General features: G+C 55.9%; 2 protein-coding genes across 2 annotated transcripts; both read right to left on the bottom strand.

The window, feature by feature from the left end:
• Positions 1-5,558: 5,558 nt before the first annotated feature.
• Positions 5,559-11,750, bottom strand: MAPRE1 (microtubule associated protein RP/EB family member 1). The gene is made up of 6 exons (XM_010213804.2): positions 11,627-11,750; positions 8,785-8,930; positions 7,481-7,685; positions 6,993-7,102; positions 6,162-6,314; positions 5,559-5,766 (listed from the first exon to the last, which is right to left on the bottom strand). The coding sequence occupies exons 1-6, from the start codon at positions 11,745-11,747 to the stop codon at positions 5,710-5,712; spliced, it is 792 nt and encodes a 263-aa protein (XP_010212106.1). The 5' UTR covers positions 11,748-11,750; the 3' UTR covers positions 5,559-5,709.
• A 2,563-nt stretch (positions 11,751-14,313) lies between these two features.
• Positions 14,314-27,541, bottom strand: DNMT3B (DNA methyltransferase 3 beta). Its single transcript, XM_088523657.1, has 19 exons — positions 27,434-27,541; positions 24,373-24,517; positions 23,450-23,553; positions 22,114-22,266; positions 21,639-21,827; positions 20,688-20,846; positions 20,285-20,392; positions 19,852-19,993; positions 19,394-19,522; positions 19,160-19,204; positions 18,980-19,059; positions 18,785-18,897; positions 18,170-18,353; positions 18,017-18,101; positions 17,687-17,832; positions 17,486-17,606; positions 17,110-17,348; positions 16,514-16,599; positions 14,314-14,465 (listed from the first exon to the last, which is right to left on the bottom strand). Exons 1-19 carry the CDS (start codon positions 27,536-27,538, stop codon positions 14,324-14,326), a joined length of 2,475 nt encoding a protein of 824 aa, XP_088379783.1. The 5' UTR covers positions 27,539-27,541; the 3' UTR covers positions 14,314-14,323.
• Positions 27,542-27,921: the final 380 nt, after the last annotated feature.

Below are 27,921 nucleotides of genomic sequence, written 5' to 3'. Positions count from 1 at the left end.
GAAGATGAGCTGGCGCAGATAGTGCTATGGGGTGGCCATGGCAGGACAGAGCGCAGGGCAGCCCCATGAGCAACCATGACACGCAGGCGAGACTGAAAGCCACCTTTCATTCCCCCATTGCATAGGGGAAAAGTGAAAGCTGAAGCTGAACTTTGATACCTGTCCAAATAAGGATCTTCTACAAGGGGGATCTCTAAACAGATTCAGGGAAGAGGCATCTCTGACAAAGCAGGGAGCTGTGTTCCCCAACCAACGACCTGGGGGTCCCCCTGCCAGCACTGGGTGGGCAGCAGGAGGGGCTGCTACTGCCAGGCCCCAGGGGGCTCATGAGGGGGTTTGCCCTTGAAGGCCGTGTCATTCTCTTGACCAATTTATCCAGGATTTTATTAATCCTGAGGGATAAGGGAATTCCTCTTCAGTTGTTCTGCAAAAGCTCTTTCCCATGTAACGATCACTAGGTCCTTTGGGAAGCTCCCAGGGAAGCCGCCCCAACCCCAGGCTCCTCTCGCGCTCGTCGCTGTCCCCGCAGTGTGCCAGGCCGCTGGTCACTCACCTCCTCCTCACGGCCACTGCCCCTGAGCTCGGGCCCTTCTTTCTTCCTCAAATCCCTCAGAGAAATGCCAAGATGAAATATGGCTTTGGGTTCTGGTTTGGGAAACGGACCCATCTCCATTGCTCCTTCCCCCTGTCCCATTTGAACCTCATTTGTTCGTCACGTCATAAATATCCATCTGTAGAGCTTTGAGTAAGGAGATCCATGCACTCTTGGGAGAATTAAAGCCTCCCAAATGTCCATTCGGTCTTATGCATTCCCCAGGGGCAAGAGCCATGCCAGAGCACTGCCAGCAGACTGGCAGACACCATTTTGTGAAACCGCTTTCAGAGGAAGTCTGCAAAACATCTCAAGACTTGAGAAACCACAGCAGTTCCTGTTTCCTACAGTTCAAGAGGTCACCACAAGTTTTATTTACACATAGATATGCATGCGTGTGTATATACATATACCTGTATATTTGTAAGGCCACTATTGAAAAGCTCGCCAGCCTTGCAGAATAAGAGAAAAGCTAAGATGCCCTCTGAGGAGGATAAAAAGAAAGAGGAAGGAAAAAAATTGTCACTTATTCCTCCCTTACAATATAAAGTTGGAATGGCCCTCTTTAGACTTTCCTTTTGGTCCTAAGTGATTTCAAGGGTCATGTTTAACTTGTCCCTGTTCTATTAAGAAAATAGAAAAAAAAAAACCCTCACACTTTCTTGAGGATAACAGATTTCTATCTTAATGATAGTGTAAGAACACATAGCTTCAGCAAAAACACTTTATTTTAGATAGTCTGAACCTTCAGTTTAACTGGTATTACCCAAAAGAGACCTTTTTTTCCCATCTTTTTGTATGCACATGGCCTGTATTAAAACTCCGGCTTTTCTGCAGAACTGCTGTATAAGTCACACACTCACTATGCTGGACTTGTGCAATGATTTTTCCTCTTTAAGCACAGAGTATTGCACTTTTGCTTCTTTCCCCAGAAAGTGTTCTCATGCCAAGTGTGAACAAATCACATCAAATATTTTTTTTAACCATGTTTGATTTTGTCCCTACCCATTTATCCTGTTCCTTTATTACAGCACCCTTCTTTAATTCCTTATTTTCTATATACGCTTTATGTTCTTTAGCACATTTGTTTAATACTTCCTTCCTTAACATTTGGATACTTAATGGGCTTAATATGACCTTCTGCAAGGAACTGGCAGCCAAAATTGCAAAATCTCACCCCAGATCATACTTACCAACCAATTTTAATCGGGGCTTTCCTTCTGCAGAACCATGGCTTGGATTTTTGTTCCTCTGTCTTAAGGATCATTAGCTTCAATATTCCATGCTTTCATCCAAGCCACTTGTTGCATATTCCAGTTGCCCAGAACTGGATCTGCAGCATCTTTGTCTTGCTGCTTTCTCTGCTTTCTGCAGCAGAAGATCAGTGAAGCCTCCAGCTCTCCTGCTCACAGGCCGCAGGTGCCCTGCTGCTCTTCTCTTCCTCAGGTACCTGGCAGGTTGCATCTCCTGTGACAATAAAGTCCTGTCGTTTGGTAGATTTTTCCACTTGTTGACAGCCCCCACTGGTTGCTCATCTCCTGCACTGCAGTTTTGCCAAAGCGCTCGCTCTTTTCCCACCTTATCTAGTCCTTCTGCAGGGTTTCACATTCTCAACCCTGAAATGGATGCACTTGACCTAACACTCACACATGAAGAGACAATATTCATTTTTTTCAACTCAATCTGTGCTTTGCCAAAAAGCTATTTCCCTTGAATGCAAGTTCTAGGCATGCAAGCTATTCCATCAGCCCTGCCAGGTCCATAGTACCATTCCCTGTGTTTCTTGCACTACTAAGCAATTGAGAATAGTCTGTGTGTCGCAGCCTGAAAACCTCATTAGGTTTTTACACCAACTTGCTAAAACTCTTCCCTTTGTGAGAAGTAGATCCCAGCCATATCTATAGGAGAATGTTTTCAAAGAGAAAAACAAAAAAACAAAACAAACCCACACACCCCTCAAGGACACACTTGTTGAGGGCAAACAGTTGTCTACAAAATCACCGAGTGCTTGAACAGTCATATTAAGCAGTGATATGATACAACAGGAAGCAAGTTATGGGCCTTTATTTGAAGGCTTTTAACAATTACAGCAAGAATTGTCATTGCAAACCAGGATTTTTTAAAAAGACTGAATAATAAAAGTTAAAAAAACATCCACAAGCCCACCTGTAAGAAAGACATGTCGGTCCAGAAAGGAGAGGTGGGCTGATGGTTCTCCCATTCTGTTCACTTTTCAAATACCTGATAAAACTAAGAGCCTCAGAAAGGTTGGATGCTATCTGAATTGTTCCAGCAGGTGAGCACTCAATATTTAACAGCATATACTGTACCAGTGTGCCAGAGTAGCTAGGTAAGTCTATGGGTTTCAGCAGGGCTTGCTGTGGTTGCTTGCTTTCAAAAAAGGGCATTAGAAAAGATTATGCCAAGGTACCTATAACGCAGCCAGGTAAGTCTGTCCGTTCTGGTGTGCTGGTGGTACAGAAGGCATGTAAGGAACTGCACATCTTAGCAGTATTTGACTTACAAGACTGCAGCTTCAATTTAGTTCTACAATGCACATCCAACAGCTCCACACGTTCAGTCTCACATGGTCAGGGGCACCCGCACTATTTCTGACTCATCCTTCTCTCAGCATTAACACACCTTTGCTTGCTTCTAATAGCAGAGAACAAAAATGGACCCAGCTCATTGTTTGGGTACATCACGGTTCCACCAATGCAATCTTGAGGGTGGGAGGACTTGCAGCAACCAAGTTCCAATGAGCAACAGACCCGCTGAGAACACCGAAGTACCCAGGAGGTCGTCTCAAGTCACACATCGTTGCCATCTTTTGCTTTCAGCTGGTGCAAGAATGGAGTTGAAAATAGTATGCTTTTGATCTCAGAGCAAACAAGTAATGAGAAAGAAGATTTTATGTGCATCAAAACCCGATCTATGACCACGCTCCTGCCGTGCAAGCCCAGCACTGCGGTATCCGCGGGCGCTGCCGTAGAGCAGAGCGTCCGCACCGCGCGGCTCGGCTGGGAGCGCTGCGGCTCCCAGGCACACACCTCACCACGCACTGCTCAACCTGGGCACTGTGCACAGCTGTGAAAATAACGTTTAAGCTCATCTACAAAATAGGCTCCAACTGAGACAAAACTACTAAGTTAAAGTCAATTTGCTCAGACAGACTGGTGACAGATGTCACCGTTTCAGCCATTTGACCACCTGAAGTCACGCGACAGTTTTCCTGTTATCCAACTCCACTCTTACACCTTCAGAAGGAGGCAGCCAACAACACAGTCACATTTCATCTGCTTGGCAAAGAGCAAGGACCTTCTCCCCAGCCTAAGCCAAGGGAAGCTGCAACGTTACTGCTACTCCAGTTAGCAAGGAACATAACTAGAACTGGAGAAGGAAAGCCAATATTCCAGGTCCTACAAGCTTCGGCATGAACCCCTCGTGATTTGCCTGATCATATCTGAAAGCACAAGAGACTCCAGTAGACGTGACACTCTTGAAATGCAGAACTTTATTTAGAAACTGTTTAAAATAGAAAAACCCTGTCAAGAAAAATCCAAGTCAAATACGGTTTCCTCAGTAAAATGGAGTTTCAGGGCAACAAAAGTCTAAAAGGCCACAAGAGAAATAGCACCACTGCAATTTTAAACAATGGCTAGATACTTGCATTTTTTGGCATTCACTGAATTTGGGTTTTTCTCTGAATTTCACAAAGATTCATGCACTACACAACAATTACCATAAAATGCTCTCCTACACACATTTTAGGACAAGCTACCACCAGAAACAAATGAATACAAGCACAACAGGACCGATCAATCTCAGTAGTGAAGGGGGATCAGGAGTCTTGCAGGATCTTGCCAAACACAAAGTAATGAGGGGCATGATAGCAAGGAGGGGAAAAAAAAAAGACAGTTAAAGAAGGTACTTTAAATATTAATATTTAAGTTAGTCTCAGTACTGTATTTTCTGCAATAACATTAGCTCTGTTAGCCAGCACCTTTTTAGTTTTGACCCCAGAAGATTACTGAACTGGCAAGTATTATTAGATACACCCTGGTTTAAAACAAAAGGAAAAAAAGGCAAACTTCATCCTCATGTGCTCGATTTGCTTTCATTCTAAGATAGGTGCACAGTGCAAATCCCGTTACAGCCATCTGATTTGACCAGCACTCCTTGGAATGGGGAAGAGAAAAGAACCAGTGAGACCCCAGCAGGTATTACCAACCAAAATAAACAGGAATAGGGCAAGGAGCAACAAGAGCCAGAAAGAAAAAAATATTTTGGGGCAATAAGACTAGATGTTTTGTTTCTTTTTTTTTTTTTTTTTTTTTTTTTATACAGAAAACACAGTACATTTTGGCAAAGTCATTAGCCACGATGCCGCAGAAAAAGGCTTTAGCGCTCTTCAAGGTAATTTATGTGTCTCAGCTGTTCATACTCCCTCTAATCTTGTGACAGGCAACAGTAAGGCCTATTTCATCGAGAACTAATCACTTAGTAAGCAGCTTTACATAGGAATGGAGTTTTGATTTAATAGCCCCTTTTGAGCACTTGCTGACAGAGTAGGACTGCCACGCAAGGCCTCTCAAACAGCAGTGTATGGAGTCAAACAAGTGTCTACCCCAGGATGAAGCACATAAAATCTCCTGTCACATTACTTCAATTTGGCATACGGAAGCATATTTTAAATACTCTTAAGGCATTTAATTATAATTTCTCTGCTGCAATTTCACATTAACTCAATCTTCTGTGAGTCAGAGCCTTTAATTTCTCAACTACACACCATCTTAGATGCAAAAAGAGTCTTTCCACAAACCAGTGTTTTACCAGCAAACCATTCTGCAACAAATTCCAAATATTCAGCCTCTTGCTCCCTAAATACACCAACTATGGGAATACTGCTCTGCTACAAAGTGAGAAAGAGCTCCTAACTCACACCCACTGTAAAGAGTGAAATTTCTGCAAAGTGCACTTTAAGAAGAGGTACTTTTTGCTTATGAAAAGAAACCAGTGAGTCCTCTAAGAATAAAGTGGAGTATTTTACAGTTAAGCACATGATCTGGGGCAAAGAATTCTGATGTTGCTGCTCTGCTGGTACAGTACGTGGTCTGTTAATACTCTTCTTGCTCCTCTTGAGGTGCTCCTTCGTCAGGTATCACAAAGCCTTCCTGAAGGGGGGATAAAACAAGGGCTTTAATGAAGAGCTTATCTCAAACCAGTTCCTGGCTCCTTCCAAAGTGTATGCACCCCTCCTTTTATTTCTCACTTAGGGTGGTGGAGAGGAAACACCATCAAATTATCATTTACAGTGTTAGTACATACTACCAGACAAATGATTTCCTCATCTTTGATCCGTGTGTTACATATTCCTCGTGTAAGCCTAAGCTTGTTTGCTACCCGAGTAGAATTGTTATCTTATGTTCCTTTACTACAGAAAAAAGCTAGGCCACAAACCTAAAGAAAAAATAAATGTAGAAATAGAGGAAGCACTAGAAAACAGCCCAACTTCCGATTATAGAAAGAAAGAAAGAAAAAAGCAACGAATTTATACTAGACTACTTACATCTGTGGCATAAAGAATTTCCACAATCCGCTGCAACACTGGGTCATTCTCCCCTTCATTCTCCTGGCAGATCAATTCAATGTTTCTCAGTTTGCCAAAGTAGAAGTCTCTCTCCTTCTCCAAGTCTTCAACATTGATTTTCAATAAATTGATCTGCCCAAAAGATATCAACCGTAATTTCTCCACCAAGAAGAATATAAGGTAGTGGTTTATTCAAATAGCGAGACCCCCCCAGAAATTATCAGGAGGGTATTGGAATGCAAAGCACTTTAGAAATAAGCAAAATGGGGGTGGGGGAGAAGGGGTACCATTCCACACACTGTGTTAATTCCACACAAAACATCCAGCCTGGAGCAGGCAATATCCTTTGGAAAGTCGCACGGCTCATTGCACGACACAGGTAGGACGCCGACTGCTCGCAGCTTTCCCCGCCACCGCGTTCCTTCGCGGCTGCGCCGTAGCGGGACCCGCAGCCCGGCTGCGAAACACCCGGGCACGCCGCTCCGCGGGCACCGGGCACAACGGGAGCTGGCGCTGCACGAGCGCATCCCGCCCGCGAGCGGCCGGACCCCGGAACGCGGCGTGGGATTGAGCGTCTCCAGGGGAGCTGGAGACCCCCTACCCTGGAACGCGGCGTGGGATTGAGCGTCTCCAGGGGAGCTGGAGACCCCCTACCCCGGAACGCGGCGTGGGATTGAGCGTCTCCAGGGGAGCTCGCTGCGCCGCCGGCTCTCGCAACCCCTGTGCTGCTCGCTCGGCTCTGGAGGTAACGAGACCCCCCGAAATCCGCGGTGCTTCGATGAGCGCGGAGGGGCTCCTCAGCCAACGCACCTGCTCAATGAGTCCTGCCGATTCGTCGTCCCCGGGAGCCTTTTTCACCATTCCGGTACCGCCTTTCGGAGTCCCTGCAGTTCTCTGCGTTACAATGGGCCTCTGTGGAGCTGTAAGATTAAACCAGCCTTAGCTCCCCTCGGCATCTTATTTTCCTCTTCTGGAGGTACCACCGCTCTTCCAGACAAGCTTAGACACATAGGACCTTATCTTTAAACTCCCCTACAGGAAATACTCCTTCTCCTTGACTCCACACAACATGGCCATGTTCCTCAACATGCATTGGCACCAATTATTGCCATTTTTTTCCATTTAGAAAATTGTCCTTTCTGTAACTCCGAGACAACTGAGTACTACGGTTTGACTCAATGATTAAGACCAGCAGCTCTGAAAAAAGCTGCAAAATATTAGAATTTAACACACTGAATTTAAACAGGTCTTGTTTTCCAGATATTAAAAAAAAATAGCAGTAACCTTTAAATATTTACCTGCACTGCCAGAACTGAGGGCTTTCTTGGGTTTGTTCACAACTGGAGCAACGAGGTTTGGTGCTACTGTCTCCTGGCCTTGTCGAGCAGCAACAGGATCATACTCCTTCCCATCATAGTTTGCATCAAAAAATTTTTTGAACCACTGAACAAATTCAAAGTTGTCCTGAAATTTTCCTTTCACTAGTTTGTCCACAGGAATTATCTGGAGAAAAAAAAAAAAAAAAGTAAAAATTTGTTTTAATAGTAAAGAATCTTTCCCTCTAGCTGTAACAAGCGTAAGAGTGCACTCAGGAGATACAAAGAATTGCATTTGTGTCTTTTCTAAAGAAATCCTCCATAAGTGCATCTCAGATAGCAAGATCTTCCTAACAATTAGAATTAAAATACAAGCAATGCTTCATTGTGAGTGCCCAACTAATTTTAAGTAGTCCTGCAAGACCTTTTCTGCTGTACCAAGTTTCAACACCCAACTTCTTCCTGCAGTTTTTAAACCAACTCATCCAGCACTGGTTTTTATGAATCTGAACTGCTGAGTAATTTTTATAGACTAGTAACATAAAGAACTGCTATAAAATGTAAATGTCACCTTTTTGTAGGCTCCAATTACACACTTCATTCTAGAGATGCTGAAAAAGAAGATTAAGAGGACACAGCAAATTGAGACTTCTTGCCTGTTGGCCACCAGCTGACAGTCTAAGAAGCCTGGCAGGGCAGTCAGCACCAGGACAGATGCAGGGCTCATTAAACATCTGCTTGTAGCAGCCACAACATGAGGCACCTTCTAATAAATATAGAACTGTGTTTTAACACCAAGCTGCCTAGCGTTGATCAAATAGGCTGCCAGAAATGATTACCTAGATAAATCACCCTTCCACGAACATGATTGAACCTGAACAAGTATTTGCAGAGATCTCATTTTCATCATCTTAAAATTAAATCACCTTGTAAAAGAAGAACTTGAAGTCATTAAGAACACCATACCAACAGGCTATGGGGTCATACCTGGGACAAAGCTGGTTCAAACACAAGGCTTAAAGATGATTTATCTCAGATTATTTTCTACATTAACCTGTATCTTAAGATTATTTTTTTCCATTTTAATTCTATGTAAGAACTGGAGGCCTAACCTTAGCTGGAGTAAAGCAGATACTGTCCCAAGCCAACAGGAGTAAGAACCTTAATGCAAACCAGAAACAAGCCGTGTTCCAAGATTTATTCAGGTCTGGAGATGGAAGTGCTGATAACACATTCCATCTACTTTGATGTTAAGAGCAAGCAGAATCAGTTATAACCCAGCTTACTTTGTCAACACCCATTCGTTTAAAACCTGCTTGTAGAATCTTGAAATTTTGGATGTACTCATGCTCCAATTTTGCTTGGAACTTCACTTTCTTGAGCGCTACAGAACCTGGGAAGAGCATGTCCATGAACTGACAGTAGGCAGCACCTGCCAAAAGAAAAAGTGCACAGGTCACCTCCTCTGAAGGGAGAACACGAGTAGGTTTTCCTGACACACCATTTCCTACAATGGGGAACAGAGGTTCAGCCTCCCACCCCACTGCTCACAAGGCTGCTTAACTGCAAGCTGCTGGCAAGGAAGCGTGTCCCACTCTGCCCCTGTCCCCAGCCACACGTCCTCCCTGCTTTCTGGCTTCAGCTTCAAGGAATACGAGTGATGGAGGAACCAGGATGAACCAAGGCCGCTCAGCAAGCCACAAAAACTATTTTTCAGTCAGAGGAGCAAACTGACCCGACTCGCTCCTCGGCGGCACAATCCCTTGAAGGGCACAAAAGCCAGGAAGTGGGGGCCTTTCGTGTGTGCTGCCCCATGGCCTTGAATAACCTTTGGCTGACTACGGGGTCAAAATTCTGGTCTCGTGGTTCGAGCCCTTAGCAGCAAGGGCAACATTGACTCCAAAAGCCCAAGAAATAAACCCAACATGTAAGTTGGATTTCAGCCCTTCATGGATATCAGTTCAGATCCAGGATGCTTCTAAAGAGATACAGAATCTAGCATTATAAATATTCATAGAGCTAAACCAGAAGTTATTTTAAATAATTAATAAAAATATGATTTAATACAGACAGAACATACCTGATATTCAAGACACATTAAAGCTGAATTAAGTTGTGTTATATTTAAACCAAGTCTTAATCAGAAAGCCCCTAATAAGCTGGTGTTTCTTGCTATCAATTTTAAATTCCTCATATACATCAATTCAGTTCTCACTGCAGTCAGAACAAAAGGAGGATTTGGCTAACCCATTAAACACAGCCATCTCCCAAAAGGGAAAATTCGCTTTTATAGAACATATATAGTTTTAAAAGTCTTTTTAACAGGCTATATGGGTGCTGGCAGTGATAATGTTATTGCAGGCTATTGAAATTGCAAGTATGACTCTCAGCACCATTTCCCCCACAAATACCAGAAAATTAAATGTACACAGAGAATAACGAGAGTGAGAGAGATCCAGTAACCAAGAATTAATACGTTCCGACAGGGACCTCAGGTAGCCCATCCATGTCAGCCCCAGCGAGCAGAAGGTCCTATACTGCCCGCTTCCTACCAGGGTATCTGCAGGCTGCCTGGGACTTCTGCTGTTTACCCATGATAAGAGAAAAATTCAGCTTCTCCACAGGTGCAAGGAAAAAATACCTGACAGCCAAATCAGAAACAGATGCCTTCCAGAGACCAGGGCTTTGACAACTATTTGACAATCAGAGACATGCATGATTTTATAAAAAGGGCAGCATTAGCCAAAGGCCTTTTTCGCAAATTTAAGCAGCCTTAAATTACTGCTGCTGCTCCCCTCACCATAAGGAGCAATGAAAGCTTGGAGACTCACTTACAAATGACTATGACTAAGAGAAAGTCACTTCCATCCATGCTGAGGCACACAGTGTTTTTTTGCAGACACAGGAGAGGGACGTTATTCAACACATGCCAACTGCACCATGAGCTCTGAGCCTGCTGCTGAGAACAGGTTAGCTGAGATTGGCAGAGTTGGTTTGTGTCCTCACTTCTCAGAGGCAGAGCCTCGACACATCTGAGACTCGCATCAACCCCAAGCAGGTGCTTTTGTTTTAAGCTCACCTACCTGAGAGGGGATAATGCTCACTATTGCTTCTATGATTCTACATCTTTAATTCCTTCATCATTGCTGACTTTCTGTTGTTTCACTTGGCAAAAAGCTGCTACAAGTACTTGTCAGAATATTACAGGCACTGTTGTAAGTTCCTAACTTCCTCTGTCCGTGTGAAACTGTGTTCCACAGACTCAGCCACAGGCTGCACAGACGGTTCCAAGGGTATTTTTTACTTCTTGACCCTCTTCCTCTCTCTGCAATTTCCAGACTCCATTTGTGTGACCTACATCTCATCTCTAACTCGCCACAGGAACTGTGCATTCACTTTTCACCAAATCCCCTACTCTTCTGCTGCAGCTATCAGCATCCTTACACGAGCCGTGCTCTTAGCCTCAGTTTCGATTTCAGCTCTGACGCCACGCGCTCCTCCGGGTGACACATGACATTATTTCTGTACCCTACTCACTTCTCCTTTTCTGCTCACCAGCCTATCCAAGATTAGCCTTGCTAAACTCAGCTCAAGCCCAAACGCCTTGGAGTGACACAGAGGGAGACGCTCCTTCACCCTCCGGAGCTAAAGCCTGGAGGTGAGTGCAGGGGTCTTCCTCATGTCTACCCTTCTACCCCATCCGAATCTGCTGGCACCTCCCAAACCTCCCAGCAAGTCTCTTCCCTTCCATAAGGCCATTTACACCAGCTACTACACTTGGAAGATTTGTTATCACCATCAGGAATGCTCAACTTTCCTTGGAAAACTCCCTCCTGTAAGAATCCTTTTGCCACATTAACCTCCATTCCTTCTAACCCTTTTTACACTGCAGCAGCAGAAAAAGGCAACACCTTTCCATTCTGCTTAGATTGCTAAAAATAACATACAGGAAACTCAAATCACAAGCAGACTACAACGCAAAAATGTTGGATTGACCTGGCAGTCAGCACCAGTTTAGCCAACACCAGCTGCTCTGGAGGGCCAGCACGGCTGGCGCCCCCGGACAGGCCAGGGCCACCTCCGCGAGGGCAGCCCCGGCACGGGCTCCCGGCGGGACGGCGCGCTCACCTGAGCAGAGCTGCTCGATCTTGGTGAGCATCAGCTGCAGGGACTCATTGATCCAGGCGAGCATGTCATGTCGGCTCAGGTTGTCGCTCGTCACCGACGTGGAGTACACATTCACTGCCATTTTCTGGAAGACACGAGCGCGGGGTGAGCGCCCACGCGGGGGCTGCTCGGGCGCTGCCTCCCGCGGCTCCGCGGGGCGCCCCGGGGCCGCGCTCCGGCGCTCCCCGGTGCGAACGGGCGTGAGGGCTGCGCTGGCACGGAGCGCGGCGGGGGACCGCGGAGCCCTCGCGCGGCCGGCGGCGCCTCCCAACAACCCGCACCGGGGAGGCACCGCGCGCCCGGCGCCGCCGCCACAAAGCGGAGCCGCCGCCCGCCGCGGATCCGGGGCGGCTGCCGCGCGCGCCCATGGGGATGGACCGGACCGAATGGGACCGAACCGCTCCCCCCTCCCAGAGGGGCGCGCCCCGGGCAGGGCCCGGCCCGGCCTGCAGGCCGCACACCGGGCTGCTCACAGCCCGCCGGGCGCCGCCGCCCTGCACACCCCGCGCCCGCCGGGCCGCACCAGACCGGGCCCCGCCCGCCCGCGCCGCCGCGGGCCCCGCTGATCACCCCCCCCCGCGGCCCGGTACCTGCCCCCTCACGCCCGACTCGGCCGCGTTTAAAGCGGCCCCGCCCGCCTCACCGGGACCACGTCACTCGCACGCTACGCGCTCACGTCACGGCCGCGTCACGGCCGCTCCGCCGAGCGCCGCTCAGCGGCCCCGCGCCGACACCCCGCCGAGGGCGGCGGGATGGCTCCGCCCACCCCGCCCGGGATTGGTGGAGACGCGCGGCCCCGCCCCCCAGGCGGCCCCGCCCCGCCGGTCCCGCCGCGGCGCCGTGGGCGCGACGCCCCGCGGGCGTGGAGCCGCCGGGAGCCATTGAGAGCCGTTAAAGGCCATTAAGAGCCGTTAGAAGGCGTTAAGCGCCCTTAAAAGCCGTTAGGAGCTCTTAAAAGCCGTTAACGGGCTGAGCTGGCCATGGCCCTTCCCCCCTCCGCCACTCCCGTGCCCATCCCGGCTTCTTTTTGGTCCCTTCCTTCCACTCCCAAGAACACGGGCCGTGCCGAAACGCCGCTTTTAATGAGCGAGAACGGTAAAACCGGGCGGCTGCGTCGGGCCGGCCCGGCGCACGTTTCCTGCACCAGGGTCCCCGTACGAACCGCGCCAGAAGCGTTCGCGAGTGAAACGGCCACACAAACGCCTGGGAGTTTCTGTTTTTGCTTTTTTCTTTCCTTTTTTTTTTTTTTTAAGAAAACATTGTATACAAAAAAAAACAGAATTTTCAACATCAAATCCCTACCCTAAAAAATAGCACCAGGGAGAGTTACAAGGCCTTTAAAAACATTCAAAAAGGCATTTCCGAGGAGTCTCTCTCCTTACAACATTTTATAAACACAGTGAAAGGCAGTTCTTACAGGGAAAACACTTCAAGGAAGACTTGCCTACTACAACTTTTATCACACGAGCTTAATGCTGAGGCGACGGCTGTTCCTTTTATCTTTGTTTACTCTCTCAAAGTCCTTTTTTTTTCCCCCACTCTGTGGTAGTTAATTTTTCTTTTAATCGGACAGGAGATGTGGAGAGGAGGTGGGGTGCGTGGGGCCGACGGAGGTGGCGGTGCTTGGACACAGCCTCGTGCAGGCCACCTAGGGCCCCCACTGAGGTGACCGGGACAGGGTCAGTGTCAAGGTGACCAGGACAGGGTCCCCGCAGAGCTGACCCAGGCCAGGCCCCGGCGGAGGCGACCGCAGGCTCCGTATAGGAAGTGGAGCATAAAATCAGCTCCTTGGAAGGAAGGAAGAGCGGGAAAAGGAGGCTCTGGCCTCAGGAACACCAGGGCCCAAGTCCCCCTTGCTCCCGCATTCCTGCTGAGCCCTGCACATCACTCAGCAGGAGTTCTAAACGTCAGGAAAAAAAAAGCTTTAAATGCTTTAAAAAGTAAGTAGTGAATCTTTGTAAACTACAGTCAAACCTATATAACAGTATTCCTTTCGTTCTAACTAGCAGGGTAACTATCACCTCACAGTTCAGGTTCAGCTACATTCAGGTCTAGGGATCTCCACATTCTTATGTGATGCCTTAAAGCAGCAATAGACGTTAAACAACAAAATCAACGTTTAACAAAAGTCTCTTTTTTAAAAAAAAAATTTTGGTTTCTGTATCCTGCATGTTCAGTGTATGACACCTGGCCAGGTCCCTTACACCTGCAGCTGCAGGTTTGCTTTCCAGAGCAGCTCTTCCAGGAGAGGTTTGGATGGCAGGAGCAAAGCACCGCTTCCATCGCGCTCCCTGCTCGGCAAGCTGCGACTTCTCTGCACCAGGTGAAAACAGAGTATTTAATGCTCCGGAGAAGGTGTGATGTCTCATCCATCAGCTGTGCGTACAGCGCTGGGCAGTTAAAGCTCTTTTGTCCATAGTTTTTAAGCATCGCTGTTGTTCGTCCCGTCGCAGGAAAGTTACCCTACCAGGTTCTTTGGTTAAAGACATTTCCTAAGCTCTCCCTGTGGGCCACGCTCCTTCCCGCAGCATGGCCGGGGAGGGATGGAGTGCAGGGAGCCGTGGGGTTGGAGGAGGTCGGGGCTCTCTGTCCGTCCCTCTCCCACAAAGGCAGTGGAGCTCTGCATCTTCACCAGAGAGACAAGGCGAGCTCTGCTTGCTATTCGCAGGCAAAGTAATCCTTGAGTGGGGAGAAGAGGTGCCGGATGACGGGGACACTCCAAGACCTCCCGAGCACCTTCTGGCGGGCACCGCGGCCGATGTTGGAGACCTCTGTGTAGTGGACGGGGAAGCCGAAGATCCTGCAGGGACAGGGGAGGGGGAGACGATCGTTCTGTGTCCTGCTCCCACCACCCTCCATCCCTCAGGCAGGACCCCCCGACCAGGGTCATCAGGAGGCAGTGGCAGAACTGGCCAGAAAATCCCAATCTCCTAAGAAAAATCACCCACCACTAATCTGGGCAAAGACAGCACAAACCTAACACCTGCAATGGGGACAAGCACCCCAGCCCAGCTCTGCAGAGCTGACAGTGCACTGCCACCTTGGGATGCGACCCATCCGCGGAATCCGAGGGAGGAAGGAAGGAATCCAGCACTGCCCTGCCTACCCGGAGAAACCCCCACGCAGCAAGCGTGGGCACAGGGCCTGCTCCGTGGCCGGATGGCGAGCAGCTCCTTTGCAAAAGCTAACCAGCATGTTCCCTTCAGCTCACGGCTCTGGAGTCCCCTAACGTTGAACCGCACCAATACTACCTGCAACCTGTCCCCAGGGAGCAAGGAGCATGGACAAGAAACGTTCTCATACACCCCCATCCAGGGCTGCTGCCTCTGGGATCTTGGATTTTGAGCCGTACTGATTCGAAAGAAAATCTTTCATAACGAAGCTGTGCTAAGGGGATCTGCTCTCACTAAAGGGCCTTGACATGCAGCCCATCGGATGGAGCACAGCGAGTGTGCCCGCTTCCCTGAGATATGGTAATGTATTCAGTGCTGGTGGCCTCTTGTATGACTGCCACAGCTTTCCTGCTGAAACACAAGTAACTACAGCAGATTGCTTGTCTCAGAGGCTGGAACAGAAGTGTCAAATACCAGAGATTCGCTCCTCGAGTCAGAAGGCAGTTGTCAGAGGAACCAGAAGCGCTGACTTCCCCTGAACTGCAGGGCAGTCGCATCCCGCCGTCACGTGCGGGTGTGAATTCCCCTGGGAACACAGCTCGGATTTCCCAGTTAAAGGGAGATGCTGGATGGGGATTAAGAGCCTGGCAGGCTGGCCCTGCTATACAATTGCACTAGGAAAAAATCGAAGGAAAAGCAAAGGAGAAGCCACGAGCAGGCTCTGCGCCTGCAGTCAGCACCCGCGCTGAGCTCCATCAAGTGCAAACCAAGCAGCAGGCAGCTCGAGACAATAGGAAATTCCTCCTCCCTGCTCCGGGCACCAGGGCAGCGCAGAGTCAATAAATCACTCGCACTGAGTCACCGCCAAGTTGTTAGAGGTCATTTGCCATAAACCCACACCCTCCTGCCCGCTCCCGCCGTTCCCGATGGGGCAAAGACCTTTCGCCCCGGCCTCACCCCTTGCTGAAGGGCATCATAAACTGTGCATGTCCCTTAGGGAGAAGCTCAGGCTGTCCCTGCTCTCCAGGCTCTTCCCCACAGTCCTTGGGCTCAGCCCAAGCCTTTGCCCCCTCCAGAACCCAGAGGCTCGCACAGGGCTCCTACCCGCTCAGGACACCCGGCTCGGCCAGCACCGCAGCACAAGGACCACCACAAGCCACTCCACACCCACAGCACGGACCCAAGAAGACATCATCCATCATCACTTCCTTCTTTTCCCTCCTGCTCAAACCTCTGCTTCCAGCTGCCCCCAGTCCCTGGCTATTTACTGCTATTTAACACACTTGTCTGGGCCCAGCAGCCCACGAGCTGGGCTCTCTTCTTAGAGGAATAGCCCAAAAGGGGATGCACTGTGGTGCCCCACGACCCTCCAAGCAACGTATTCAGCAGTGCCCTGCACCCAGCATCATCCCATTTAAACATAAGCAAGCAAAAACATTTAAACCAAGTCTGCATTTATCGGCTGAGCCTTGAGCTGCGTGCAACCATCGCGTTTCCGTGCAAGCAGGTTGTGTGCAGCACTGCGAGGATCCCCTTTACTGGCTCTTCACTCCAGGTTTGGGGGCAGGGATCTCATCTAGGCATTTTCCAGGTCCTCACAGTGCTCCTTAGCAAGGGCATTAGCACCAAACCTCACCCAGAGACAAGACGTGTGCGGAGCCGCCGGGGCTCGCAGGGCCCCAGGGAAAGAGCTGCCCGAGAAGCCCAAAACAAGATAAAACGCAGCAAAACAAACCTGTTCATCCCCGGCAGGTTGCCCCAGAAATAGCGGGCTCTGTGGGTTGCTGATATCTTGATAGCGTCGATCATAACTGGGTTACACTGCAGCCCAAGGGAGGAAGGGGGAAAGCTGATGAGGAGAGAGGCAGCGAGGGGGGCGTTTTGCTGCGAGCCCCCGTGCAGCCGGGCAGGAGCGCAGGCTCCTAAAAACCCCTCAGCAAAGCCAAGCCTCGTGCTGGAGCCCGGTTCCCCCGGGAATGCAGCTCCCTGGGCACCCAGGCAGGAGCCATGGCCCACGGGGTGGGAAAACCCGTCTCCTCGCAGGGCTCCGCGCAGGCAACGCAGGCAACGAGGAGCACCAGCCTGGGGGAGCCCCAGCACAGACCGGGAATGGGGTTTGCTACTTAAACCCGAGCTTGGCCCGGGTCTGCACAGGATTGCGATTGCTCCCCGTCCCGCAGCACCCGCTCCTCTGGCGGCGGCGTGCCGGGCACCCTGCGGCCACGGAGCCAGGGAGCAGGCGGGATCCTGCCCCAGGCTCTTCTGAGCGAGAGCATCCCAGGCCAGGCCCGCACCATCCTGCTCCAAAGCCTTTCCCGCAGCCACCCCTACCTCCAGAAACCGAGAAATGTCCCTCTTGTCATTGACCCTCATGGCCACCACGTTCTCGAACATCCAGAAGAAGGGCCGTTCCTCCCCCGCCTTGGGCCGCGCGTAGTTGAGCAGGTGGTAGAATTCAAAGAAGAGCCGCCCGGTTCCTTCTGCGCGGGAGGACGCAGCATGGCGTGAGGAGCTGCCCGGCACGAGGGGCCGCGCGGGGCCGCGTGTCCCCCCCTGCCCAACGCACCTCCCTGCCGCGGCGCCTCCGTTCTGGCGGGCTCTGCGGCGCGGGGCCCGTTCCGTGCGCGGCCACCGCGCAGCGTCCCGGGCACGAGGTGCAGGCAGCCTGCGAGGAGGGAACGCGTCAGCAGCTCGCGGCCGCGCGGACCCCGAGGCGGCCCTGCGGGCACAGCCTTACTGTACAGCCCCTTCCTGGCGGGATTCACGATGGAAATGTCGCTGGAGGGGCTCCCGCCGATCACCAGGTCGAAGGGGCCCCACTCCTCGATCTAGGGCAGAGCGGGGAGCCCGTGAGGAGGCCGCGCGCGGCGGGGCTCCCGGGCCGGGGCGCCCTGCCCTCCCCGCTCACGTTTCTCTTGGTGATGTTCCTGACGTCGTGCACGTAGGTGATGTCGCCCTCGTGCCGCACGGTGCCCACCGCGATGGGGTCCTCGCAGATCTCGGACGCGATGTACTTCTCCACCTTAATGCCCAGGTCCTTGAGCACCAGGTACCCTGCAGGACACGGGAGGGCTGAGGCCGCGCTGCTCTGTCCAGGCTCCTTTGCAAGCACAGGGACCCACTTTGCCCTCTTGTCATTTTTAGGTGAGCAGAACAAGCCCCACGGCCCCATGCTCCGCCAAGCACCCTTACAGCCACTCAATGACTCGCGGCCAGCAAAGACAGCCCAAGGGCTCACCTGTGGCAATGCCATCGAACAAGGAGAGCACCCTGATGGGCCTCCTCTGCGCGGCGGGCACGGCCGGGTACACCTTGGGCGCGTCCTGCAACGAAACGGGCGATGGGCTCGGCGCCCCGCGCGCGGCGCTCGCCTCCTCGCCGCGGCCCTTACGTATTCCTGGCCCTTGTCGCTGGTGAAGAAGTCCTGCAGGCGCACGCTCCAGTCGAGCCGCCGCTGCAGGACCCCATAGCTGCGCTGCGGCTGGCACATGTAGCAGTTCCAGGGCTCCTGCTCCTTGGCCTTGGCCGACGTCCCTCGCCCCACCAGCACCTCCAGGCACTCGACGCAGAAGCACCTGCCCGAAACACAGCGCCTCGTGCTGCTGCGCGGCCTGGGTCCCCGCGATCACTCCTGGAGCCCCCAAGCTCCGTGCCGCCACCGGCCCCGCTCAGCGGCTGCTCCTGGACCCCCTGAGCTCCGCGCGGCTGCCAGCCCCGCTCCCAGCCTCTCCTGGAGCCCCCGAGCTCCATGCTGCTACGGCCCCGCTCCACAGCCTCTCCTGGAAGTCTCAAGCTCTGCGCCGCTGCTGGCCCCGCTCCTCAGCCTCTCCTAGAGCCCTCGAGCTCTGCGCTGCCACCAGTCCCCACTCCGCAGGCTCTCCTGGAGCCCCCAAGCTCCACACCGCCACCAGCCCCACTCTGCAGGCTCTCCTGGAGCCCCTGAGCTTCGTGCCACCGTCGGCCCCACTCCACAGCAAGGAGCGGCTGTGCCCGCGCTCGCGCCCACCTGCAGCAGCTGGCGTTGCTGCAGAGCAGCAGCTCCTTGCCCTCGCAGCACACCGTGCAGTACGACTGGTAGCCGTCCTCGTCATACAGGTAGAAGAGCTCCAGGAATCTGTCCTGGCGGAACGGAGCGGAGGGTCGGCCCGGCCCTGCGCCTCGGGGCAGCCTCCCCGCCGGACGCGGCTCCCGCGGCGCTTACCCTGCACGTCTGGCAGAGGCCCCCCTCGAAGAGCGGGTGGAAGGTGGCCGGGTTCTTCCTGCCGCAGGACAGGCAGCGCTCTGCGCACAGAGAGACCCGCTCGCCCGCTGCCCCGCGAGCAGCCCCGGCGAGCGCGGCGCCCGGGGCGCCCGCCAGGACAGAGGGGGGGACCCCAACTACCTTCGAGGCTCCCACTGTTGTTCGTAACTTCAGAAACCATTTGCTCTTTAGGAAACAAAGAGAAAACACAACAGATTTATTCATTCTGCAAAAAGAGAAATCCTCGAATGCAGAAACCTGCTCCAGCGATGGGGGGCAGCCCCAGGAGCCCCCTTCAGTGCTGCCTCCCCCTGGAGCCATTTGCTCCCTCCCTGAGTCTCTTCCACGCATGCAGGGCCCCGCGGCAGCCGGTACCTCGACTCTGGTCCTCCTCCAGCCGCTGCTCCTTGCTGTTGTTGCAGGGGTTGGTCTTTAGCCTCTTGGTGGGGGGACAGTGCTCGAGGGGCAGCACCTCCTCGGTGCCGTTCCGCAGCGCCCCGCTCTCTGCAAGAGCAATGCGGTGCCGTGGGCTGAGCCGCGGCCGGCTCCCACCGCGGCCCTGCCCGGCACAACAGGGCACAGCGCAAGGAGCGTCCCGGCCGCACAGGATGGGATCCCCCTTGTCCTCCCCATTCCCTTTCCTCCCATGCAGGCAGATGCTGTCGCGCCCCAGGCCCCGCCAGCTCCAGCCTGACCGAGCTCCACGAGGACAAGAGCTTTGGCTATGCCGGAGCTCTGTCCCGGTCGGAGCACATGTGGCCGGATGGCCCAGCCGGCCTCTCCAGGCGCCTGCACCAGCCAGCCCCACCACGCAGCTCAGGAATCCATCAAACCTGGGATTTTAGGGGGTCTCAGCCCCTTGAAGCCCAAGGGCTTGAAGCCGGTGAGGGCCCAGTCGATCATGGGCTTCAGCTGCTCCTCCAGGGACTCCCCGGGGCTGGTTGCAAACGTCTTCCCTGAGCGGCTCTTCGCAACCTGGCCCCAAGGCAAGAGAAGCAGCCGCAGTTCAGAAACCTTGGAGCACCCCACGCCGTGATCGGGCAGCAACTCCCCACCGCGGGATCAGTGACTGATGCTGCACCGTGGCCTTGGGCCCTCGCCGGCAGCTCTGAAAACGCCCCGCACGCGCCGTGTGGAGCTGCCCAAATGCCCGTGCCCGGCCCACGTCCAGCACAGGCTGCGGCAGCCCCACGGACAGAGCCCGGAGCCCAGCTCCCTCCCCTGGCTGCATCTCGGGCACCCCGAGCCCTGCTGGCTCCCAGTTACCTCCAGAGCGTGGTAGACAGCTCGCCGGTAGGACACCAGCTTATTGAACGTGGAGGAGTTGAAATGCTGCCTGAAAGCCATCAGTCCCACCAGCTTGTCCGCTGACACCTGCGGGAGCAAGAAACGCTCAGTGACAGCGGCCACCGAGGGACGTGTCCTGCTTCAGCGTTGCACAAGGGTCAGCGTCTCCACAGGGCCCCGCAAGGACGGCCGCGCTGGCCGTGCCACGCAGCAGCTGCAGCCTCTGCCCCGGGCAGCTGCAGGTGGATGTGCATGTGCACACACACGTCCATACACATGTGCACACATGTGCACACACACACGTGCACACACGTGTGCGTGGGGAGCGGAAGCGGGAGCAGCCAGCACAAGGCCGCAGCGGAGGCGATTTCGCAGGACTCACCTCTGAGAACTTCCCGTCTCCGAACCACTGCACCCAGCGCATGCCGGACACGGCCTGCCGCTTGGAGGTGGCCCGGTAGGACACAACGATCGCAGGCCACCAGGAGAAGCCCTTGATCTTCCCCCAGACGAGCTCCCCAATGCCAAACTCCTTCCCATCCTGCAAGGCCAGCGGGACGCGAGTGAGCCGGGAGCAGCACCATGAGCTGGGAGCCGCACCGCGCGCTGTGCAGCAGCCCCAGCCGCTCTGCACCCGCCAACGGCTCTCCCCGAACCTGCCTCCTGCGAGGCCCGTCGCGAGCTGCGCCGCAAGCCCCAACGTGAGTGCGGCCCACAGCGCTCCGGAACGCGCCCGGAGAGCCAGGGAAGCCGGGATGCTGCCAGCTTTGCCCGGAGCCGGCGCCCGCGCACGGCGCGTGCCCGGCGCGTGCCGCGTCCTGCGCAGGGCGCGCTGCCCTCGGCGCCGCGCGTGCCCGCTCCTGCCTGCGACGGCTGGCGCTGCGCAGCCACCGGCACCCTCTGCCCACAGGAACAGACCCCGTGCTGGGAAGCTCCCGACTTCCGAGCAGGACTCGCTGCCCATGGAGCTGCCCACACTGCTCCCCTGGCCACATGGCACCAGGAGAGGAGCAGGAGCGGCCTCGCCAGAGGAGCGAGGCACCTCCGTGCAGGAGCCTCTCCCAAGCTCCGCTCTGCAATTAGCACCTAATGGTGCAGCAGAACGGGATTGCGATGGCCCCGCTGCTGCAGCCCGGGCCCTGCCCTCGCGCCCTGCGGCGCCGGTGAATCACCCGTCTGCAGCTTCCCTCCCTCCCTGCGCCAGAGCCGGAGCCTCCCCGACGGCGCCGTTCCCGCACATGCAGCCACGTGTCCCCACGGGCGCCGTGCCCGGGCTGGCGCGCGCCGGGGCAGCCCTGCGCCCACGCAGCGCAGCTCGGAGCAGCTCCCGTACCTGGTACTCGGAGGGCACGGCCGCGTCCCTGCTCCCGGCGTCGTCGGGCAGGAGCTCGGCGCCGTTGGGGCCCTCGTGGGCGCTGCCCCCCGAGAGGGAGCTGCCGCTGCGCGACGAGTCCTGCGAGTCGTCCTCCGTGAGGTCGATGGTGGGCGGCGCGATGCGCATGGCCGGCCGCCGCTTGGAGCTCTGTGGGCGCGCGGAGCGTGAGCGCCCGGCCACGGGCAGTGAGCGGGGCCCGTCCCGGGCAGCGGGCTGGGAAGGGGCCCCTGAGGCCAAGGCTGCAGGAGGCTCCCGGCCAGGAAGCAGGAGCACCCAGGGACCCGCTGCTCCCCGTGCCAAGGCCCAAGAACCTCCTCCCTGTCCCCTGCCCGGTGCATGCCAAGCCCTCGAGCCGCCCCCAGCCGTGCACAGGGGCTCTCAGCACCCCGAACTCGCGGGCAGGGAAGCGGAGGCCCGGCGGGGCGGCCCTCACCCGCACGGCGGCCGGCAGCTCCTTGAGCGGCTCCACCTCGCTCGCCTCCTTGATCATCATCTCGTGCCGGGTCTGGCCCGCCTGGAAGATGAGGCGCACGGGCGGCTTCTGCCGCAGGCTGCTCTCCCAGCCGGCGCTGCCTCGCGGTCGTCCCTGCACAAGGGATGGATTCGGTGAGCCGGGACGGCCACGCGCGGGCGCAGCCGCACACGCACCGGGACGGTCCTGGCTCACACTGGAGGTTCCGCATCACCCAGCCCTGGCGCTCACATGGCCCCAGCTGCGTGTGGAAGACGTGGTGGCACCGGGCAATGCCTGGGACACCACACTGAGAAGGGACACGGCACTCACAGGAACTACTTAGGTCACTAGTGCGCACACGTGTGCCCACATGCACTCCTGCATGCTAAACCTTGCTCCGTGCCCGTGGGCTGCATGCACCCATGTGCCCACATGCATCCTTGCATGCTAAACCTCACTGCATGCCCAGGAGCTGCATGCAGCCATGTGCCCACATGCATCCTTGCATGCTAAACCTCACTGCATGCCCAGGAGCTGCATGCAGCCTCGCATCCTCCCTCCCGAGAGCTCCGGGCTCGGCCGGCAGCAAGAGGCTGCCCAGCTGGGTGTCCCTTGCAGCAGGCGCTGTGGCACCAGCCCCGCGGTGCTGCCGGGGCCGCGTTGCCCTGCGGTTTGCAGCCGCCGAACAGGCGCGTTTCCTGCATCCGGTGAAACAGAGCAAGGGACCGTGCAGCTCCGCGCGAGCGGCCCCCGCGCCCTCCTGGGCCAGCGCGTTCGCCCCAGCCGAGCGCGCGGCTGGGAGCTGCAGAGCCCCGGGCATGGCTCCAGCCCTGGGCTTTCCTTTCAAAGTCAAAACAATAAAACCAGAAGTCAAAAATGCTTCCAGACACTGGAGGTTTGTCAACCCAGTTAAAAAATAAAAAAAAAAAAAAAGAGGGAAGGGTGGGGGCAAGGCCGGGATCCAGAGCCTGGAGCTGCTCCAAGCTGCCCACCCTGGCAGTGGGAGGCTGCAGAGGTTTCCATCTGTCCACACAGCCAAACTTTACAGAAATTGCCAATATTGGTAAGAATTATATAGAAAAGAGCATCAGCGTGCCAGCAGGCACAGCTGCCTCAGCCGCTCTGCCCTGCACTCCAGCACAGAATTCAGAAACGAAAACAAATGGTAAAATTCATAATAAATGCGGACTGCATCATCTCCAGAGCACGGCCCTCCGGGAGCCACCAGCAGGGCCACTCGCTGCAGTACCCGTGGAGGGACGGGCTGTATCCACCACCGATCCGCATCCCGCGATCCGGGCGCTCCAGCACTCACCTCCTGCGCCTCGGCCAGCGCCAGCGGCCAGGGCAGTTCCTCCTTGGAGAGCTCCTTGCTCAGCCTCTTGCTCCCGAGGGGGGTCACTCCCAGATTCCCAGCATCTGCAGGAGGGAGAGCCAAAGCCGTCCTGGCCGCGTCGCGCTGTGTCCCTGCCCGCCACTGCTCAGAGCAGCGAGTCCCCCGCGACCCAGCCCCATCCTGGAGGGATGCGGGAGGAGCGCGCTCCGCTCCACCGCCCATCGCGGTGCTGCCCACGCGGGCACCCCCAAAACTGCAGCTCCAACAAACCAGGCTGGCTCTGGAGACTGCAAGGGGTTGCAGCAGTGTGATGCTTGCTCTCATTTAAAACAAGAAATAACAAAACTTTTTGTCTCTGCGAGCCGGAGGGCTAATGGAACCACACGCCTGCTATTCAGGTCTTGTCATCGATTTGTTTGAGGCACTTCAGGAAAGAGGCGAGTTCTGCTCTCGCAGGCAGAGCTCGGCGCAGCCGCGTGGGGCTCGCGGAGCGGGATGCAGCATCCTGAACCCAGCACAGCCGCAATGTCCCGGCCGAGCCAACCCCCGCCACGGATCCCCCTTGGCTGCTTTAGAGATCCTCCCGTAGCCTCATGAATGTGGCCAGGACTTGGGGCCACGAACAGGAACACGAGCTCCCTGCGCAGCGGCAGCTCCCCACGTCCCCGGCTGCCCTCACTCTCGGTGCAGTTTAAGGAGCAAATGGGGCCGCACGGCACACAGCTCCCACACCAGTATCTGCTCCCGCTGTAGTACTTATTTAGGCCATCTGCGCAACTCGCATTGTTGCCTTGGACTTACGGCCAGCAGAAGTTTGTGGTTTAGGGCATATATTTAAGCAGCACCAGAGAGATGGAGCATCTCCCCCAAGCACCGCATGGGCACAGCCAGGCAGCACCTACCTGGGGCATCGGGCTTCCCATTGGCTTCCAGGACAAGGGTGGGCTCGTCCTTACTGGGATTGCTGCAGTCCCCGTTGATGAGGATGAGCTCGGCCCGGCAATCCGCCTCCTCCCGGCCGTGGTTCTTGTCCTTTTTCATGCTGGCCTAGGCGAGCAGTGAGCAGAGAGGGGATTTAGCCACACGGAGAGCTGGGAAAGGCGGCAGAGCGGACACTGACAGCAGCCCGAGCAAGCCGAGCGAGCGCTTCCCAGCAGCTCTCCTGAAGCACCAGGGATGCCTACCCGAGTGTCGGGACAGAGCGAGTGCTGCAGGATAACAGGATCTGGGACCTGGGAATGGCCCCAACGATCCACAATGGTCCAGGCTGAGACCTGCTCATCACTCCCTGAGGGACCTGGGACACTCGGAGAAATCAGCATGCGGGGCAGCACTGGCAGGGCCTGAAGAACCCTCCAGGACCCCACTGGACACTCAGGATCAGGTGGGTCCCCCACCTCGGGGAAGCTCGCACCAGCAGGGACATTGCCACCCCGACGCGGCCACTCGCCCTGCCACACTCCAGGCATCCTGCTGCTGCAAACTCGGGCGAGCAGCTGCCGCAGGGCCGTGACACAGCGAGGGACGTGGCCGAGGGGCGGCCGCGCCGGCAGAGCCCGGCCGCACGTGCCAGGGGCAGCCAGGGCTGCCGAGCGAGGGGGCAGGACACGGGAGCAGGATGTGCCTCCGGAGAGGAGCCCGTCCTGTTCCCATGGAGCTCCCAGCCCCGTCCTGCTGGGGGAAGGTGCAGGGGCCGCCCATGGGCCCGGGAGCCGTGGTGCTTCCAGGGGACAGCTCAGCTCCCGGGGGAGCGGCGGCTCCTCGGCCAGGGCGATGCTCTGTGCTCAGGAGGGCAGTGCCGGCGCGGGGCCGGTAGGTGCCTGTGGCCACCCCGGCGGCACGGCCGGGCACACGGGCTCCCCCGCAGCACGTGTCCCCATAACAAAGGCAGGAGCAGCCCCGCACAGAGCCCTACGGCTGCGGGCAGACATCCCACCGCGGCAGCACATCTGCTCCCAGGCGCAGTGAACAATTCCTGGGAGCTGCCCAGACTCGCCGGGATGGCGGCCGGCTCGGGGAGGCCTGTGCCGGCGGCACGGCGCACGGCATTGCACGGCGGCCCTGCCTGTCCAGGGAGGGTCTACATGGCGGTGGCACAGTGGGGACAAGGGGAAGGAGGATGAGGATGCCACTGCAAAGGCACCCAGCACCTTCGAGAGAGCCTGCACTGCCTGGCGAGAGCCAAGTGCTTCTCCAGGCAAAGAGAAAACAGCCCAGGAACGCGTCATAGGAAGGAGGGGGACAACGGGAAGAGCCCAGCAGACACCTACGGGATCAGGTCCAGGAAGAGGGACGTGGAAGGGGTTTGCCCGGAGCCGGCTGGATCCTGCCCTGGCGCAGGCAGAGCTCCACACCATGCGGCAGCTGTGGGTCAGGGCCTGCACGGGGGCTCGGACCCAGACGGCCACAATTGGCACCTCAAACGGCCTCCAACCCACAGCAGGAGAGCGGGAGCTGCCACCCGGTGCTGGCCACGGCCACACTGCAAGAGCCGGGCAAGCGGCCACGGGCGACCGGGGCAGCACGGAGGGTGCCCAGGCCCTGCTCCCATCCCACCCTGGGAACGTGCTTCCAGCAGCTCTCCTGCAAGACGGCAGCGGGACTCGGAGCTGCTGACGGGCCAAGCTCAGCTTTGCCACAAGCCTGGGGAGCTCTGGCTTCAAAAAAAGTTTATTTTTTACTGTTTAGTTGGGGAAAAAAAAGAATAAAATAGCAATTACTTTGACTGGAAGCAACCACTGCACACCCTGGGGCCTTCCCAAAGGACACTCCAGCGCCATCTCCCACGCTGCCAGTGCCACGGGAAGGGCACAGCACAGGCTGCACAGGGCCACCCAACCCTTCCTGCTCCTGCCACCATGGGTGGTTGCGAGGGCTGAGCCGTCCTGCCCGGTCCCCCCGCGCGCTCCGGCGGGAGCCTTGGAGCAGGCACAGCCGGAGCGGGTGCACGGGCAGGAAGGAGGAATGAACCGCAGAGCAAAGCGGCTCCGCTCCCGGCACTGCTCCTGGCACACCGGGCCCTGCAGCCAGTCACCATTCCATAGGGAACCATAGCGAAGAATTCACCATTCCCAGCTCTGGTGCTTAAAGCTGCCCAAGAGCCTGGCTCTGGCCACAGCCGATGACACCGTGACCAGGCCATTCCCTGTGGCTCTACCGTGATCCTATCGGCTTCAGAGCCTGCCCTTGTTTTGCAATCCCTGCTTCTTTAGGGCCGGCCAAACCAGGAAAGAGCAGACCCTAACGTTAAGGGCTTTGAGCCCCTTGCCTGGCCAGGGCCCTGGGTTCCTTCTTGCCAGCAGCCCCCGCGCTCACCCAGCAGCTCCAGTCTTGGAGCCGGTGCCGGCGGGACCAGCGCTGCTCCCCCAGCCTGGCCCGGGGCTGGTTTCAGTTTTCCCTCTTGAGAAAACAGCATTGCCCTCCCTTATCAGGTGTGTTTCCCCAGGAGGTGGGGAGATTGCAAGGGAGACAGGCGGACTTTGCCTCCAGACACAGCGCGCGCATATCAAAAGGCCGCGGGGAAGCCTTGTCCCTGATGGCCGGGATGGCGGCCATCGCCAAGCCCTGCTTGAATAACAAAAAGAAATAAAGGAGCCCGATCACTGGCTCCGGGCTATCGCACGCACAAATGGCCTTTAACTCGCCCCCCAAACCGAACATTTCCCTCTAATCCTGCAAAGAAAAGAGCTGCTGGGGTGGCAATTCGAGAAGAAAGGGGACCCATCCCAGCAGATCCGCTGGCTCGTTTCCTGCGCTGCCCCCTCTCCCCAGCGCTCCGGCCAGCAGCCCCCGGCTCCGGCACTTCCCTCCATTTTCCCGTTTCCTCTCTGCCCTCCCTGCGCGGCCCCACTCGCGGCACGGGCGCCGCAGCCCCCGGGCAGCCCCCGCCCCCCGCCAGCCCCACGTTTGTGGCTGGGGCTCGGGACGAAAGCTGGGATGAAAGAGAAGAAACAAAAAACCAACCGGCCCCTCCTCTCCCAGGGACGACCAGGCCTGGGGACTCTCCTGGGCAGCCACCATCACAGCCAGCCGCTGCTCCAGCCGCTCTAGGCTCTTTACCATGCTCATGCTGGTCACTCTGGCTCGTCCCGCTGCGCAGGTGCCGCGGGCTCCACAGAAGGGCTCCTCGTGCTGGAGTTACGGCGGCGGCATCTTTTCCCCAGCGAAAAAGGAAATAAAACGGTGACACCTCTGTCCCCGTGTCCACTCTGACCTCCGCCCGGTACAACACGCAGCCCTCGTCCCAGACCCAAGAGCCAAGAGCTTCAAGCTGCCATCGAGGCACTTGGGAAGCAGTGGCAAGAGTGGCCCAGGAAGGTCCATCCATAGGGATAGCATTTAGGATAGCGTCCCTTTCTTGGCCCGTTTCTTGTGCCCCTCAGAGCCCAGCGGTCACCCTTGCGGTCATCCTTGTCCCAGGTTTTTTCTATGATTCTAGGTTTCCATGTGCT

This window comes from Tinamus guttatus, unplaced genomic scaffold, assembly GCF_059628265.1.
Source record: "Tinamus guttatus ecotype Peru unplaced genomic scaffold, ASM5962826v1 Tinamus_guttatus_pri_ptg000194l, whole genome shotgun sequence".
NCBI lineage: Eukaryota > Metazoa > Chordata > Aves > Tinamiformes > Tinamidae > Tinamus > Tinamus guttatus.
Note: the sequence above shows the minus strand (reverse complement) of the source record. Positions and strands in the feature narration are given on the sequence as shown.

Coding starts and splice junctions, on each gene's coding strand:
- MAPRE1 (XM_010213804.2), bottom strand. CDS start 11,747: ATGGCAGTGAATGTGTACTCCACGTCGGTGACGAGCGACAACCTGAGC. Junction 8,931..11,626: donor GATCGAGCAGCTCTGCTCAG/GTGAGCGCGCCG, acceptor TTCTTTTGGCAG/GTGCTGCCTACTGTCAGTTC. Junction 7,103..7,480: donor CCTCAGTTCTGGCAGTGCAG/GTAAATATTTAA, acceptor TTAATCTTACAG/CTCCACAGAGGCCCATTGTA.
- DNMT3B (XM_088523657.1), bottom strand. CDS start 27,538: ATGAGCATGGTAAAGAGCCTAGAGCGGCTGGAGCAGCGGCTGGCTGTG. Junction 23,554..24,372: donor TGGGAAGCCCGATGCCCCAG/GTAGGTGCTGCC, acceptor TCCCTCCTGCAG/ATGCTGGGAATCTGGGAGTG. Junction 17,607..17,686: donor GGAACATCACCAAGAGAAAC/GTGAGCGGGGAG, acceptor GCTCTGCCCTAG/ATCGAGGAGTGGGGCCCCTT.